Here is a 15,817-nt window from a genome sequence, read left to right on the forward strand (position 1 = left end):
TGATTTTCCCCATTCTAATTACATTCAAAATTCTTTTTCATAAGGAGAACAGATAACTTTTGGCCTATTCTTTATTCTTACCTTTTTATGGCATGATATTTTTTTTACATGTAACTCTTTATTAAGAATTATTTTGTTGGGTGGGGAAATGGGATAGACTGGTGATGGGTAGTAAGGAGGGCACATATGGCATGGTGCAGTGGGTGTTATACGCAACTAATGAATCATTGAACTTTACATCAGAAACCAGGGATGTACTGTATGGTGACTAACATAATATAATAAAAAAACATTAAAAAAAAGAATTATTTTCTTATTGTGATAAAATGAAGATCTAAATTAGGTTGGCTTTTTTTCGTGTAACTTACTGTTGGGGTTTTATGGCTGCTAATGATATGAGTTTTGCTTTTAATCATGTTCCGTCATATTTTAAAACTTAACCGAAGGTACAGTCTATAGGCACCAAATCTCAGTGGATATTTCTCAGTTATCTCCAAGATATTTTCCTGGTCCTATGTCTGTATTTTAAAAGCACCTTCCAATCTGGACCAAATATACTTGAGTTTGTTTTTGTTATCACTACAAGTTCTGATAAGATACAGAGCAAATAAAAGGAAGTATAATAGGAAACTGGGTTCCCAGAAGTAGAAACATCAAAGACTGAAGTCCAGTCCTCCTCTAGCTGCGTTTTCCGGAATCACCTGCCATTGGAGAAGTCCCCATCTTATTGACTCTCTGTTAAGCCCAGTGCCTGACCCACCGTCGTTGCTTAGTAAATACTTGTGAATTGAATTGCATTGAATCTTAGGGTGTGACACCTTTCCTGAGAAGTATTCCGAGGGACAGCTTTCCTTTCTCATGTGTCTTCTGTTTTCTCCTTCTCTTAGTTGCGGTCCAGTGCAGAGCTCCATCCTGACCTGCTCACAGACTGCCTCACCGTGCAGCCCCTGCAGTCGGCCACCTCCCCGCGCGACGCTGCTGCTGATGGGGCAGTGGGACATTCCCCCGGGCCAGGGCCTGACCTCTATCCAGGTAACCACAGCAGAGGCCATGTCAGCTGTTCTCTGCTAGGCCCTTCGCTCTGGTTCGAGGGAACGCTCACATGAGAACATTCTCATGTATAGATCATCTGTATTTTGCTTTCTCGATGAGCTGCAAGTTGCCCCCTCCCTGCTTCCCATCTGATTCCTGAGCTGAGTTGGCAGCAGACTGTTTTTTCTCATAAAGAAACACAGTAAAATAATGCATTAGCTCTCTTAGTTCTGGACTACTGCCAAAAGTCCAGTGCACCCGGCTCTCCCAGGTATCTTAAATTTATTAACTTGATTTAGACCCAAAGGAAATGTTTCCCCCTTACTCAAGTAACAGGCTGCATGTGGATTTCTTAATGGAACAGTTATTGTCATGTTTGCATTTCAAAAGGAAGCCCCAGGTCTCTAAGAAAAATCTCACATCAGTCAGCCACCTTGTAAGAAGGGTTTGTCAGCCACTGGGGGGGGGGGGGGAGGGGAATGGGAAGGCACTCCCAGACCAGCGTCCTTCTGCCTGGGTTTGAAGAATAGGTGATTCTACATTTGGAAAATTTCATCTATGTAATGAAAAATAGGAAAGGATTAATATGCAATTAGAAAGTTATTTTTTTCGTTTACTTTGTTAGCCTGGATTTTTGTGCCTTTTCCACTCTATAATGATTATGTACTTGTGCAAACATAGTTGGTTGTCACCCTCACGTATGGAAAGCTCTTACTGTCATGCTATGAATATGAAAGCGAAAGTCCCACCAGCTCCAGACAATGGGGATTTTCTATTATCTATGGATCGCAAGTCCCACTGCCACCCCCATCTGATTCCAGAGCCAGGCTTTGGCAGAAAACTGGGTTTTTTTCTTTTTAAAAGTACTAATAAGCCATAGAGAATTAAGAACTTACTGATGCATAACACTAGAATAGGAAAAGCTGTGCTCGTGTAACTTTTTTAAGTCAACAGTTCTCAGCTGATCCCAATGCAGGGGAAAGGGCATTAAGCAAATATTTTGAGAGGGTTTGTCAAGACATCCTTAATGTTGTCCCACTGGTGGTGGCCCTTTATCAGTTGCTCTGGGAACTTTCTCTTAGAGACCCTAGGAGATCTGAAGGGCAGACCAAATCCTACAGAGGTTTTGGGAGCAGCTCCATATTCACACATGAAATATACCAAAGCACAATGTTATCAACTCACATAAATATTTTGTATTAGATATATACATGAAAAAGCGTGACTCGTTTTTGTTTGCACATATGTCTGTTTGATTTGCCAAATATTTGATATATGAACATTTATTCTAGCACATTTAATTAACAATCAGTTTACAGCAGCCTATACAGCATTTCCCTGCTTACTGCAGTCCAGAAATCCATAATCTAACTAAAGACCTGGTGCCCAGCAGTTAAGAGTCACAGCTAACCAGACGGGATTGAAAAGCAGCCCAACATCTAATATAGGTAGTTTATGGTAATGGACTAGTCTTACTGCGTTTACCCTTGGAAATGGGTTTGGGAAGCCACGATATCTCTATCTGTGGAAAACATTAGTACCTGGGCTGTGTGTGGCCTAGAATGTATGGCTGACTTTCAGAACTTAGGAGTCACATTTGTCCTGGTGTGTGTTTAGTACCTCTGGTAGTGTTGTTCAAGTTTTATAAGAGGTTTATGTTAAACCAGCTTTGTCACTCCAGACAGATTTCCTTTTTTTGTTCATGACACTTTTTTTCTGTATTTGGTCTTCAAAACGATCATGAGCTCTTAGCGTTGAACCTCCAGCTGTGGCAGGCGAGCTGCCACAATGGGCAAGGAGCCTAAGCTGTCACAGTGCCAACAGAGCATCTTCAGACTGACTGGAAGTTTCTGTGACTCTGGAAGCATTTGAAGCAGGCAGGTGGCCATGCTGTTGAACTATGTTCTTGGAACTTTACTTCTTGGGTCAGTGTAGAACTGCAAGTTTACGTTGCCTACTTCTTTCTTTTTCCTCTCTCCCTTGGGTCCTATTTTACTTTCTTTGTTCTTGCCTTTTCGAAAAATTGATTAAGTTTTCCGTGTTGCTGAATACACAACAAACCCAGAGCAGAACAAAGCAGAGGGAAAAACAACAAAAGAAAAAATGTTAAATCTTCCTGCTGAAGTTCTAGAAAGGCACATGCCAGGAGTGCATGTTTCTACCGGTTTCAGACCTGTACCAAAGATCTATGGAAAGAAGCCAAATGGTGAAAAATGCCAAAGGAAAATGAAGCTGTTCATCAATTAGTTAAATGTAAACTCCAAAGTGTTAAGGCAATTTGACAAAGATTAAGACTTGGCTAAATGGTAAAAGTGCTTGGAGCCATTCCTTTTACCTTCTGCTACACAATGTTGAGAAAGTATTTGTTTAATGATTGTCAAGCACTTATACTTCTAAGTGCTAGTAAATTGATTTATCATAAAAATGTTTGGATGGAAACCTGTTGAGTCCGTATAGATGGAGGATCAGAAGCCGGTTAGCAATAGGCACCAAGATATTTTAGAAGCCATATGATTGAAGACTTGTAGTTTGAAGAAGTCATGGTTTTGAAATGGAAATTTTTAGTGGTTTAGTAAATAACAGTTTGTGAGATTCCAAGAGAGGGATAGTTTGCAGAGCACTAAGGAGAACAGGGAAGGTGTCATTTCTGACACATACACATCTTACAAGTCTCCTAACGTGCTGGCTTCCCTTACTGAGACCGTTTTCAGTTGATGAGACAGAATTTGGTTGGAAAGGGTTGCCGGAAAAGACTTCTATTTTTGTGGAAGGAAATAGTGCTCGAGGTTCAAGCAGCTAAAATATCACTTGAGGCCACGCTGAGGACTACTTTAAATTGAGGTGTTTACTTGCCTACTATTCTGAAAATCCCAAGGCTCCCCAGACCCGATCCTGAGCTAACTTGAGAGCAATTTTGTGCCCTAATGGAAAGGCCAGGACAACGATGAGCAGTTCTCAAGGATGGCTCACTTACATTTTCTGCCCTTTTGTTCAGAAGTTCTGTACCCTAGATATCTAGATAATGCTCCGGACTAGCCTATAAATTTGGGTGATTTATCTGATCATCTGAGTGAGAAGTATTTCACAGTCGGCAGACCAAGGTGGCCACTCTCAAGGCTTAGTGCCCATGAAGAAGGTCTTGTCAGCTTCCTCAGTGAACCTAATGGAGCTGATGAGCATACAGTGAGTGAGTCTGCAATACCATGAGAGTCTATTCATTAACAGAGAATGCTCTATGGAAGAGGATCTGTCCCGTGGGTGGTCACAAAACTTATGGCTCCCTCCAAACCAAAACTGCCTACCAGTTCAGTAAACCATGATCTTTGTAAATGGCCTTAGCCGTGAATGCCTCATAGAGACCAGTGCGGTTGAGATGTTCAAGTCCCACGAAAACCACCCATTGAGTGAGCAGCTCATGCGGCTAGAACAAGGAAGTATGCAAGAGTGGGGGGATTGTATTGGTACCCCTTGTTTTGAGTTATAAAATAGTTATCATGTTTTAGATCTTGCGAGTTCTGTTGAATTATTTTTACTTTGAACATAATGTTAGATTTTTCAGGAGGAAATATAAGTACGATGCTCAAATATTACAGAGAATTGTAGAAAGACAAAAAAGACTTTTTTTAGGGCAGGAATTTTTGAAGTCATACATTGTCATTGCCTTCCCTTCGCCCTCATTACTGGGAAATAAAGCCTTCTCTCTCACAATATCATCACATTTTGTAATAAACAGCACCATATTAAATCTATGCAAGATTTAACATACTTCATGAAATAGTTAATGTTGCATTTTAATGTAATTTATGGTATATGTATTAATACATTTTCTATATTCTTAAATTGAATACACTTGCTATCTTGGGGCAGCTTGCAGAGTTGCAGGGGTTAGAAATAATTTTATATAAAAGTGTCTCATATAGTCTACTTGCAAACAGTGGTTGTTAACTTAGGGACTTTATTAGAAGGTTCTAAAGTGACATACTAATTTCCCAGTAGGTTAAACTTTACAGAATTGTGAAGATCAAACAACATGATCTACATAAAAGCAAGCATACAGCATTATAAAAAATGCAATAGATATTTCTTGCATGATCTTCAAAAGCAGTGATTTGCTTAGAATTCACCAGAGGTGAGAAAGGGACAGAAGGACTTGGACCTGGTGGTGGCCAGAAGGAGGCAGACACTGGGCTTACAGAAGTGATTTAAAGGGAAACATTTGGCAGTATCTTTTCCATGTCCCTTCTGACCTTGCCTTGAACTGCTGCTTCAGAACTGAGCTGTCAGAATCTTGTACTGTTCTTCACATCCCTTATATCTGTGGTTCATCTACCAAGTTGGATTGAGAAATCAGTGGGGGTGGGGGGCACTGGGTGGCTCAGTCGGTTAAGCATCCGACTCTCGGTTTCCTCTCAGGTCATGATCTCAGGGTCGTGGGATCGAGCACCATGTTGTCGGTCTCCCTGCTCAGCGAGGAGTCTGCTTGTCCCTCTCCCTCTACCCCTTTTCCTTCTTGTGCTCTCTCTCTCTCTCCCTCTAAAAAATAAACAAAATCTTAAAAAAAAAAAAAAAAGAAAAGAAAATCAGAAATCAGAAAGGGCAGCAAGTTTTCCGCTCTGCTCTGTTGCAGGCACTGATAGCTTTGACCTCTAGCTTTCGCCTCCCACGGCCCTGAGCCAGTCCATTCGTGTGCATCGGATCACGTGGAAAACCTGGGAAAATGCAGATTGCTGGGGAGCCCCACTCCCAGAATTTCTCATTCAGTACATCTGAGTTAGTCCCAAGAATTTGAATTTCTGCCAGGGATTTTTAACAAATTCTCAGGCGACACTGGGTGCTGCTGGTCCAGGAAACACACTTTGAAAACTACTGCTCTGGATCATAAAATGTGGGAATGTTCTAGCAAAACATGATCTCGGTGTGACAGGTGGGAGTTACAATAAGAATTGCTCATAATTAACGAAATGGGGGGGACCTTTCACAATGTGTAGATAGTATATCAAATCACCACAATGTACACTTGAAAATATCTTACAATCTTAATATGTCAGTTATACCTCAATGAAGGTGAAATTTAAAAAAATAATAATTGGAAAATTGGAGCAAAATTTATACTTGAAAACCACGGGATGGAAATTTGTCCACAGAAGACAATTTAATGTTATAGCCAATATGCCATATATTTACAATGAGAAATAAATAATGTTGCTCTGGTACTTATAATTAAATACTTACAAAGATAATAAAACTGAATCAAATAGTGAAAAAAAAATTGCCCCGTAATATATGTTTCTGTTTCTCATTACAGAAAACCTATCAATGGATATTAAGCTCCTCTCCCCCCACCGGTGTTAAAATGGCATTACTCATATTTTGATTAAGAGTGAGATCTTGTAACTACCCAACTGAAGAAAATTAAAATTGTGATTCCCAGCCAGCACAGGGCACATTTGTATGTATGCAGCTAATGTTAATGACTTTATATGTTTGCAAGCTGCTTAATTTGGTGCTTCAATTTCCCATATCCACTTACTCCCTTGTATTCATGTTAGTTTTTCATGCAAGATTAAGCTGAATTATTCAGTTTTATAATATGTACAGGTTTTTGCTGTAAAAATATTTTTTTGTGGATGAGCAAAAATTGTTCCACACCTCGTGGAGAAGAAGTAAAGCTGGGTTGGTTGTAACTTTATTCCCATTGAGCAAAGTCTTGGTTATCTTTACACTGTTATTTCTTCTGTTCTGATTTTATGTTATTTTGCTAGTATTCAAACGAGTGTGAGAAAGAAGGGTTGCATGTACTTCCAAGTGTACCCACAAGCAGGTGGGTAACAGATGGCAAGACAGAGAATTCAGGATAGAATTTATGGAATGAGGAGCTAATAGTTTCGCGATTAGGAAGTTTTGGGCCAGATTGATTTCTGGGTCCAAAGTCCTGACCTTCCAAGGAAAGGGAGAAATAGGTAGGTGTGTGTCTTTCACGTGAAGAATAAAGAAAAAGTGGGCATTTTCAAGGTGCTTGTCGTTCACATAGTGAAAGTTCATTTTTTTGACGCTTGTCTTAGCACTGAAAATAAATGTGACTATCATAAAACTCGAAAGTGAAGGACATGCCTGAATCCACTTGGATATTATTTGCTGCATTTTACTGTTAACAGTAATAAGAAAGCATCTTTCAGGCACTGAATAAAGAGGGCATCGTGGAATTGGCTCATTCCACGTGACCGAAGGCTTGCTTTTATCGTGTCTTCCGTACTGTCAGACAGTGGCCTGCCCCACTCAGTTGCCTGGCCACGGCTCACAGCATCAAGGCCGCCTTCCCAGCTGGCAGCACACCTCAGAAGTTACGGCTTCCTCCTTAGCATCATATCAGTTTTCTTAGGAAGTGCAGAGGCGGTGCTGGCTTTCGTGACACCCTTTCTGGTTGCTGCCTTGGCCTCACCTCTTCACCTCCAACCCTGGTCTCTCTCCGTGAATGTAGCTGCTCATGGCCGGCTTCTGCTGGGTCCAGCAGCTCTGTGAACACTTAACCATGTCCCCAAGGGGTTGTGGATTTATCATCTTCGCCGCAGCCTTCCCCCGGGGGTTCCATGAGAGTCCTAGTCCCCCCTTCTAGGAGGGTCTGCAGAAAGCGAACTGTGTATTCACTATTCAGAGGAAAAGGGGGACAACTCTCTTCGGCATGAGTAGGAACTCGCTCCCCAGATGGGCCCACAGTGGTGCTTGTCACCTTCTCTGAGAAATGAAAACCGTAATGCGTCAGCTGCCCCTGGAGACGTTGTGTGATTGGTAAGGATGTAAGGTCCATCGTTCTGAAGTTCTGAGGCAGTTTGGGGTTATATCTGTACGAACATGAGGAAGGACAGTATTTAGTATTCTCTTTTCTTAGGTCCTATCATTGGCCGTGTTTTATACAAGACCTCTGACCATCTGTGTAGCAGTGTGTGCTCAGGTGGAACATTTATAGGTGGGAATGTTCCTTCTTCTCCAGCTCAAAGTCGTTTCTCTCTCCCTGAGGTCGGTTGCTGGGTTAAATGACATACGGAGTGCTCGCAGTAGTCCTTAGCACGCCGCAAGTGTTCGGCATCTGCTAGTTGTTGTTGCTTTTATCCAAATACTAGGAAACTGTCTGTTAGAGTTTTGTGAAGCAGGGAGGGAACAGGTGCCCAACATCACCCCTCACGTCCATGTAGGAAATGGGGACAGTACAGAAGCCTGCACAAGTGGGGGACTTGATCGGTGTATTCAGTTGTTCACATAACACTTTTAAGTCAAGGAAATGTCCTGTAGGTCTCTAAAGAAAAACAAATTGGAATCAGAAGCCCATCACCTGGGTGGCAGTGTCCCTAAAATCACAATGTCAAACTGTGTCTTGATAAGTATTACTTTTTTTTAATTCAAAAATAGCATGTTTTCTGTTCGTTTTTGTTTTTGTTTTTGTTTTAGAGATAGTGTGCAATGGCAGGAAGGACGTGGAGCTAGATCTGAGCTCCAGTCTTGGCCTCTGCTTTGGGGAGGTTATTTCTCCCCTTCCATGAGTAGGTGGTAAGAAAGAAGCAGCTTCTGAGGACTAATATGGGAATTAAGGGAGACCACACGAAAGAGTTGGGTACACTCCGTGCAGCTGGCAGGGGCTCCTTCCTCTTCACTTACACAGAGAATCACCCCCAGACTCAGTCCATGTCTGTGACAGAGACTGGAACCCCTTCCCTGCATTCCTTTTAGTTCTGGGTCCTACCACTTGGGGTTCAGAAATTGCTGTCTTCTGATCAAATGTTCCTTTTGAGAAGAATTCACATCAAGATGCGAACTCAGAACTCCCCTATTCTCAGATCCATGAATCAGATGTTGCGTTGTCATTGCTATGAAGAGTGGAAGTACACACGGGCTGCTCAGACAGCGTGCCAAGGGGCTTGGGTGAAAAGAGAGTTTAATCAGCAGGGAATTGGTGAGGATGAGGTAGGTGAAGGAAGGAAGAAGTAAGACTGATGGTCTCACCCAACACAGTTTTACACCATCACTGTGTCGGCCCTGCTGAGGCATAGCCTTGGTCCTTCCAGACATCGTTCTGTAAATAGACTTTCCAGACCGTCAGATACACTTATCTTAAAATATACTCTAAGGTGTCTAGAAAACTATTCTTGACTTATTTGCTTACTTCAAATTTAGTTTCCATAATTCAAAAATATTTCCATAGTCCATAGATGGCTCCATATTTCCATAGATCATTCTTAGTAGTTGACTTGCAACAGATAATTTATTATGCCGTGGGCTGCATATGGCCTGCCTGTCTCCTGTTTTTCATGGCCTGAGAGTGAAGGATGTTTTTAAGGTTTGTAAATGTAAAATGTAAAAAAGACTATTAGCTTTTAGGTGAGAACAGTTGTTCAAAGAATTGAGAACATTGCCTCTTTTGAGCAGTGCCTAAAATATATAGTATCTGGCCTTTTACATAACAGGATTGCCAAATGCTGCTTTCCACTAATAGCTGGGGCATTAATCAATGACTGAGTGAAATCAGGGAAGCTCGTGGCTTCCATGTATTTGATCACATTTTGTTTTAAAAGTCTGCCAATATAGGGGCACCTGAGTGGCTCAGTCAATTAAGCATCCGATTCTTGATTTTGGTTCAGGTCATGATCTTGGGGTCTTGGGATTGAGCCCCATGTCAGGCTCCATGCTAGGCAGGGATTCTGCTTGAGATTCTCTCTCTTCCCCCTCCCTTTGCTCCTCCCCCCCAAAATAAATAAATCAGTCTTTAAAAAATAAAATAAAAGTCTGCCAATACATATAGGTTCTTTGATCACCGTAGTATTTTAGGTTTAGCAGATACTTTAGTAGTCTTCTAGCCCGTGGGTTTACAGAGATTTTTATAAGGCCCAATATTTACAACAGGTCACAGCAGAGCTATTTCCATTGAAGGGATCCAAACCCCTTATACCGCCCAGCACTCCTGTCCTCCCTCACATAGTTTATGGAAGCCCAAATGTAGTGACTCCCAAATGGAATTATTACTGTTTAAGTCTTCACACTGTAAGCAGATGTCTGCAGAGGCAGCCTCACGCCATGCTGGGAGGTGAGCCCTCACTGATGTGGCTGCCCCTTAGGAAGAAGCTACCAGAAGTCAGGCAGGACTCAGTTCTGGTTATGGTGAGCCCAGGGCTGACAGAGATAGCACAGAGAGCAGCCATGGTTTAATTCTACTAAGGTCTGTTTTTCCTAAAAAGAGAAGAGGCTTAAACCCTTGAATATCAAGGATTATGTTTTCTGAGATTCAGGACTCTTGTAGACATACACATTAATGGCCACGAGAAAAGCAAAACTGTAAAAGACTGAGCATAGGGAGGATGCTAAAATATACTTTCTACCCAACAATAAGGATACTTGTAATTCCTGTAACTGAAGACTGACCCTTCCAGCCCGCAGGCAGAGAAAAGCTTTTAAACTCCTTAAGAAAGGTTGTAAATGGGCATAATTCATGGTAGCACGCAAATGACTTGTCAGAGTCTATCTATCCATCCTCAGAGTAAACTAGGAGGTAACACTGGGCACCTGAAGGGAAAATAAGAAAATCCTCCACTTTGTGGACAAAGTAGATAAAAAAGAGGAAAGGGGCTTCTCTGGAAGTCACAACAAGGCCACCCTCATCATCTGTGTGGTTTTGCCCAGAGCTGGTGGTCACTGCAGATTTTGGTTCCCTGCTAATAACACAGTTTCCCAAAAGGGCTGTTGTGACTCCCATTTTACCGAGCGGGAAAAGGGAGAGGTCTCTTAGGAGAGCTCAAGAGTTGATAAATTAGCCGTTGAGTTGGCTAGAAGAATATTGTATTAAAAATTGGATTGGCCATATGTGTTCCGTGTCTGTTTCCAAGAAGTCTCCTCTGTGAAATGATTTCAGAAATTGCATGAAAGGGTGCCTGGTTGGCTCAGTGGGTAGAGCATGCAATTCTCCATCCCACTGTGGTGAGTTCAAGCCCCATGTTGGGCAGAGAGCCTACTTATAAAAAAAAAAAGAAGAAGAAGAAGAAGGAGAAGATGAAGAAGAAGAAAAGAAGGAGAAGGAGAAGGAGAAGGAGAAGAAGAAGAAGAAGAAGAAGAAGAAGAAGAAGAAGAAGAAGAAATTGCAGGGAAGTCAAGTAGGCGGGATTATCTTGGTAGCATCTGAAAGTGAGAAAAAGTCTTTTGTGGTCAAGAAGGTACAGGTAGGAGGTAGCTAAGGGATGAATAATGGGGACCTAGAGAAGCCAGTATTTTTTACTAAAACTGTTTTTTGTGGCCAAATCAGACTTTATTCCAAAAGTGGAGATGAGGAACATTCCTGCAAGAGCTTCCAGGAATGACTGTCCATACCTGCACCATCTTTCATCTTTCTTTCCGCTCTCCTGCCCTGTTCAACATGGGGGATAACATAACACACGGTGGCAATACTGGGTTTCTGACAGGGTACTCTTTGTTCATATTACCTTCCTCACTTGCTTTGTAACTCACTCTCTGTGAGTGCGTTAAGTGGGTTGGGAGGTGAAGGGAAGAAAGAGAAGGTATGAGATTTGAGGTTAGATAAGTCATGCATTGTCTGGAAAGACCCGAGAGGGGCTGCATGAAATGTTGGTCCCAGAGAAGTTGAGCGAGCTGCCAGATGATGCCATTCTACTCGTAACAAAATGTCTTTGTTCTGAAATGCAGATGTTTCAGGAGCTTTTGCTACATGCCGTTAATTACACCTGGTATTTCAGAATGTCTGATGGTAACCTTTGGCATCTACGTGGATGACATCAGCCATTATCTGCTAGTCATATCACAGTGTATTCCAGAAAGGCATGTAAGCATGTGTCCTCTTCCAAATACGAATAGCTTCTTCCCTGGCTGTAAATCCAGCTGCATGATGTGGAAATGTAATTGGGCAGCCTACACAGAAGTTGGGAGCTCATGTGGGAATATCTATTTGTAAAAGAACCTGAATATTCATGTAACTATCCAGACATCAATAAATTCTCATTTTACCTTATTTATTTCTGTTCCCCAGTGAACAGCAGTGCTCTTAAGCTCAGAGTTAATAGGCATGTTCTTCAGAGATGTACCCTCTCTTACCTTAATAGAACGTCTTTCTAACACATTTGTTCATCGGTTGCCAGGTGGCTCTCCCATCAGGTGACATGAGTATGTTTTCTTTGTCTTAGTGCACAGGTGACAGTTACCACTGTTTGCCATCAATTAGCTTGGGGTAGCATGTCAAGGATGTACGGATGGTGTCATTTTATTCTGACAGCCGCCCGAGCCGGTTGAGAAGGGATTGTTTCATTATCCTCTTATCAGTACTGCTGGATAATCCACACTGCAAAGAGGGAGGGGGGAAAAAGACAGGCAGAAAGAATAGAATTTTAAGGATTGGCAATATTAAAATTATTCATGCCTCCGGGAGGAGAGAAAGATTAGAGAGATGACTCTGGGAACCCTTCAGAAGCCCCCCTTTCCTAATGCTGGCTGGAATGTGGAATGCTGCCCCTCGCCAGTGGGGGGTGGGGAGGGGAGATGCACACGGAGCCTGGGAGGGGAGCAAAAGGGAACCAAGCCCTTACTCAGACAGTGACCAGGCCAGGAGTAACTGTGGCGTCTCTGCCCTTCTCCAGTGAATGGGGCCTTTTCCCTGCCGGGAACTTCTCCCTGGTTCGTGAATTTGGGTCATGAAAGCACTTTCCACTGAACAACGGTGCATTTAAACTGTTCTCCATGGTGAAACGCCAAGAACCACAGAAAGTATTGGGGCCCAGATTTTCACCGTTGGGGAGCAAACCTCCCGTCGTCCCCCAATGTTGGCCATGTCCTTCAGAATGACAGAAGGGAAGTGTTTTTTGAATTCTGAAAATTAACCACGGCCGCATCTTTATGCTCTTGAAGAAACAAATAAAACGAAGTGCTGAAAATGTAAAAATACTTCAAGATAAACTAAGCTTCAAGAGGGACAATTGTGTTGACATTCTAGTAACAGCCCGTTTTCACTCCTTAACAGAATGCAGTCGTGCATGAAAATGACTTTGTTGTTTTTTAAACTGAAATGCGGTATGGGTTGTAACTCAGAGGTGTACGTTACCATGTAAGACAAAGGACAGCATTTTAACCCTGTGAGGATTCTCTCCCAGACCCTCAACACTTTGCAGCAACTTGCATTAGAAAAATTGAACAAACGATGCTTATTATCAGAGAGCATGACGCATTTACTCTTTTGCGTTTTAAAAGGACTCCAGTCCATGGTTTATGTTTATATGCGTCTCTAGGTAAGAGGTCACACTCAGTGGGAGATTGACCATTTGGGAGCAACATATGCCTTCATTTTATATGCTGTTGATAAGAATGAGTATAATAACACAAATAAGCAAAGAATAGTGACTGTGGTTTATCAAGCACCAAAACATGGTCCAGGCACTGTGCTAAATGTTTTTATGTATCATATGATCCTTCTCATCATACTGCAAGGTATTCTCCTTATTTAAGATGAAGAAACTGAGCTTAGGTTAGGTGACTTGTCCAGGACACATTGCTGGGAATTGGTAAAGCTCAGATTCAAACCGAAGTCCATCTAACTCCCATTGTCCATGCTTCATTCTCTGAATAACCACCCTGATGACACTGTCTCTCTCAAGTGCCCAACTCCTAGTGAGGCCAAAGGAGTTAACATTCCCACTGCAGTTCAGCTGTTTCTTAACTCCTCCCCAGATTCAGATTTCTTCTGGGGGACATGTGGGGGCATGGAGAGGGCAGGCAGACACAAGGTCGACCTCACCATTTCCATTCATTTAGAAATCTAATTCTCTTTCATATCTCTGTGGAAGCCACCGTAGCCTGGCTTCACTGCTTAGCCACGCCCTCTGTGCCCAGAGATGAGCGGCAAGCCCCTGCCTCCCCCTGTGCACCAGTTACCAAGCATCACCTAGCATTTCTCAGGGTCCCAGCATTACGCTAGCACTTGCCGTAAGTGAATTTACAGTCCCTTGGTAAGACTCATTCCCCCTCTCCTAGGAGAGCAGGCCCGCTGTAGCGGTCATGGCTTTTTCAGCAATCATAAATGACTCCAAATGCACATTTACCATACAAGCTCAGACACAACCAGTCTGCACAGTGAATCTCTGCTTTGTGCATGATTGACGGAGGTGGTGGCCTTTCAGCCCACCACATCATGGTCACTTGTGGTAACAGGTGCATGTCTGATTGCTCACAAATAACCCCTCCCTGCCTGCCTTCTTTCCCACCAGTAGATCAATATGCCCCTGACAAGCATCTGAAATCTTTATTGGGGAAAAAGCACATTTTCTCCCAGCTGTTTGTTTTCCAAACCAAATAATTTAGTTAACTTGTTGCCTAAGTTAATTTTCAGGGCTGGAAAATTTCTCTCAGCCGTGCTGAGGTCACTTCGGGGCTTTTAGGATGGACAGAAACAGAAATGGGAATATACTTTTGGCATTCTGACCAGCCTTGCCTTTTGGTGGCTGAAGGTAGCTGTGTGCATTGTGTGAGTGAGGGAAGAATGCCTAGTGACTCCAGTCTTTGCAAATGGAGTGTGCAGTATCAGCGCTCTTAGGCCTTCTCTTGAATCTGCTCTGTGTCTGAGAGGCCATAGAGCGTGGTGGTTAGGGGCATGGGATCTGAAGTCCGTCTTCCTGTTATCAGCCACATGACCCAGGCCAGGTACCCAAATCAGGAACCCAGTGAGGCCTCAAGTCCTCATAAGTAAACTGAGGAAAGGTTTGCAGACTATTCAGTAAGTGTTCACTCGGTCCTGAGGCATAGGGCAGCCAGAAGATGAAACGCAGCTGAGATACGGTCTAGCACCTGCTGCCCCCAGTGCGATCCCCGGATCAGCAGCCTCAGCATCCCAGGGGACTTTGGGAAGTTTGATACCAGTTCAGAACCTCAGCACTGCCTGCCTCCAAGACCTAGGGAATCAGAGTCAGTATTTGTTCCCGGTGATTGGTTTGTAAGGGAAAACTTGAAAAGCAGGACTCTAAATGTCCATACTGCTTTGAACAGGAATATGCCCTCCAACTGGCTATTGTCATGTACCTCACCTGACGAGGGAGGTCCTCCTTCCTGTCCTCTAAAATGATGAGAACATAGTCACTAAGCAGTGCCCAGGGTAGCCTTCTCTGGTCTTGGGAAAGGGCCTGAAACAAGTAGGCCCCCAGGAATAAGCCTTGCCTGCCTCCATTCACACAGTGAGTACATGACAGTAAAGGTATCCCCAGGAGTGCCCTGTCTATGCACCTAGAAATATAGATTGATTGTTTTCATTTGGATAGAGAGAGAGCAGTTTATTAACCCAGATTAACCTGAGCTAGGTAAAGGCTCAAGCCTCGAATGTCCTGGTCCCCGTAGCTGGTGAGATGACCTCTGGGGACCACACAGAGCAACACATACTGCTTTGTTAAAACTGTAAAGCCCAACTGAGTTACTTGCACCTCCGTCTTCAGGAGACAGGTGGGGGGCTGCAGGCAGCTATGCTCCAGAGAGAACCCAAAGTGTCAGGTAGGCCGCTCCCGGTCCTCCGCTGAAGGCAGGGCTCACGAATCCATCCCAAGACCAGGCTTTTATTTCCTTGGGGAGTCCACCATCTCTTAATCACAAAAGCAATAAGAATTTCCAATATGTTCCTCGACCATTCCTAATCAGCTGCTCTCGCTGCCAGTCATCAGCGCCGTCTGGAGGTTCACCTAAAAGCTCTCTTCCAGCCTTGACAGTGGCACTAACCCCTGAGGTGACACAAGACAATGAAGGCCACCCCCATGGGCAGCCTGTG

General features: G+C 43.1%; 1 protein-coding gene across 2 annotated transcripts in view; it reads left to right on the forward strand.

The window, feature by feature from the left end:
* The window catches only part of GLIS3 (GLIS family zinc finger 3), a 443,148-nt gene that overhangs the window by 376,872 nt on the left and 50,459 nt on the right, over positions 1-15,817 (forward strand). For both annotated transcript variants that reach the window (XM_026519269.4, XM_026519265.4), the window contains exon 6: positions 888-1,032. In XM_026519269.4, coding sequence (XP_026375054.3) covers positions 888-1,032 — 145 coding nt within the window. The remainder of the gene's footprint in view (positions 1-887; positions 1,033-15,817) is intronic.

Source organism: Ursus arctos, unplaced genomic scaffold, assembly GCF_023065955.2.
Source record: "Ursus arctos isolate Adak ecotype North America unplaced genomic scaffold, UrsArc2.0 scaffold_33, whole genome shotgun sequence".
Lineage (NCBI taxonomy): Eukaryota > Metazoa > Chordata > Mammalia > Carnivora > Ursidae > Ursus > Ursus arctos.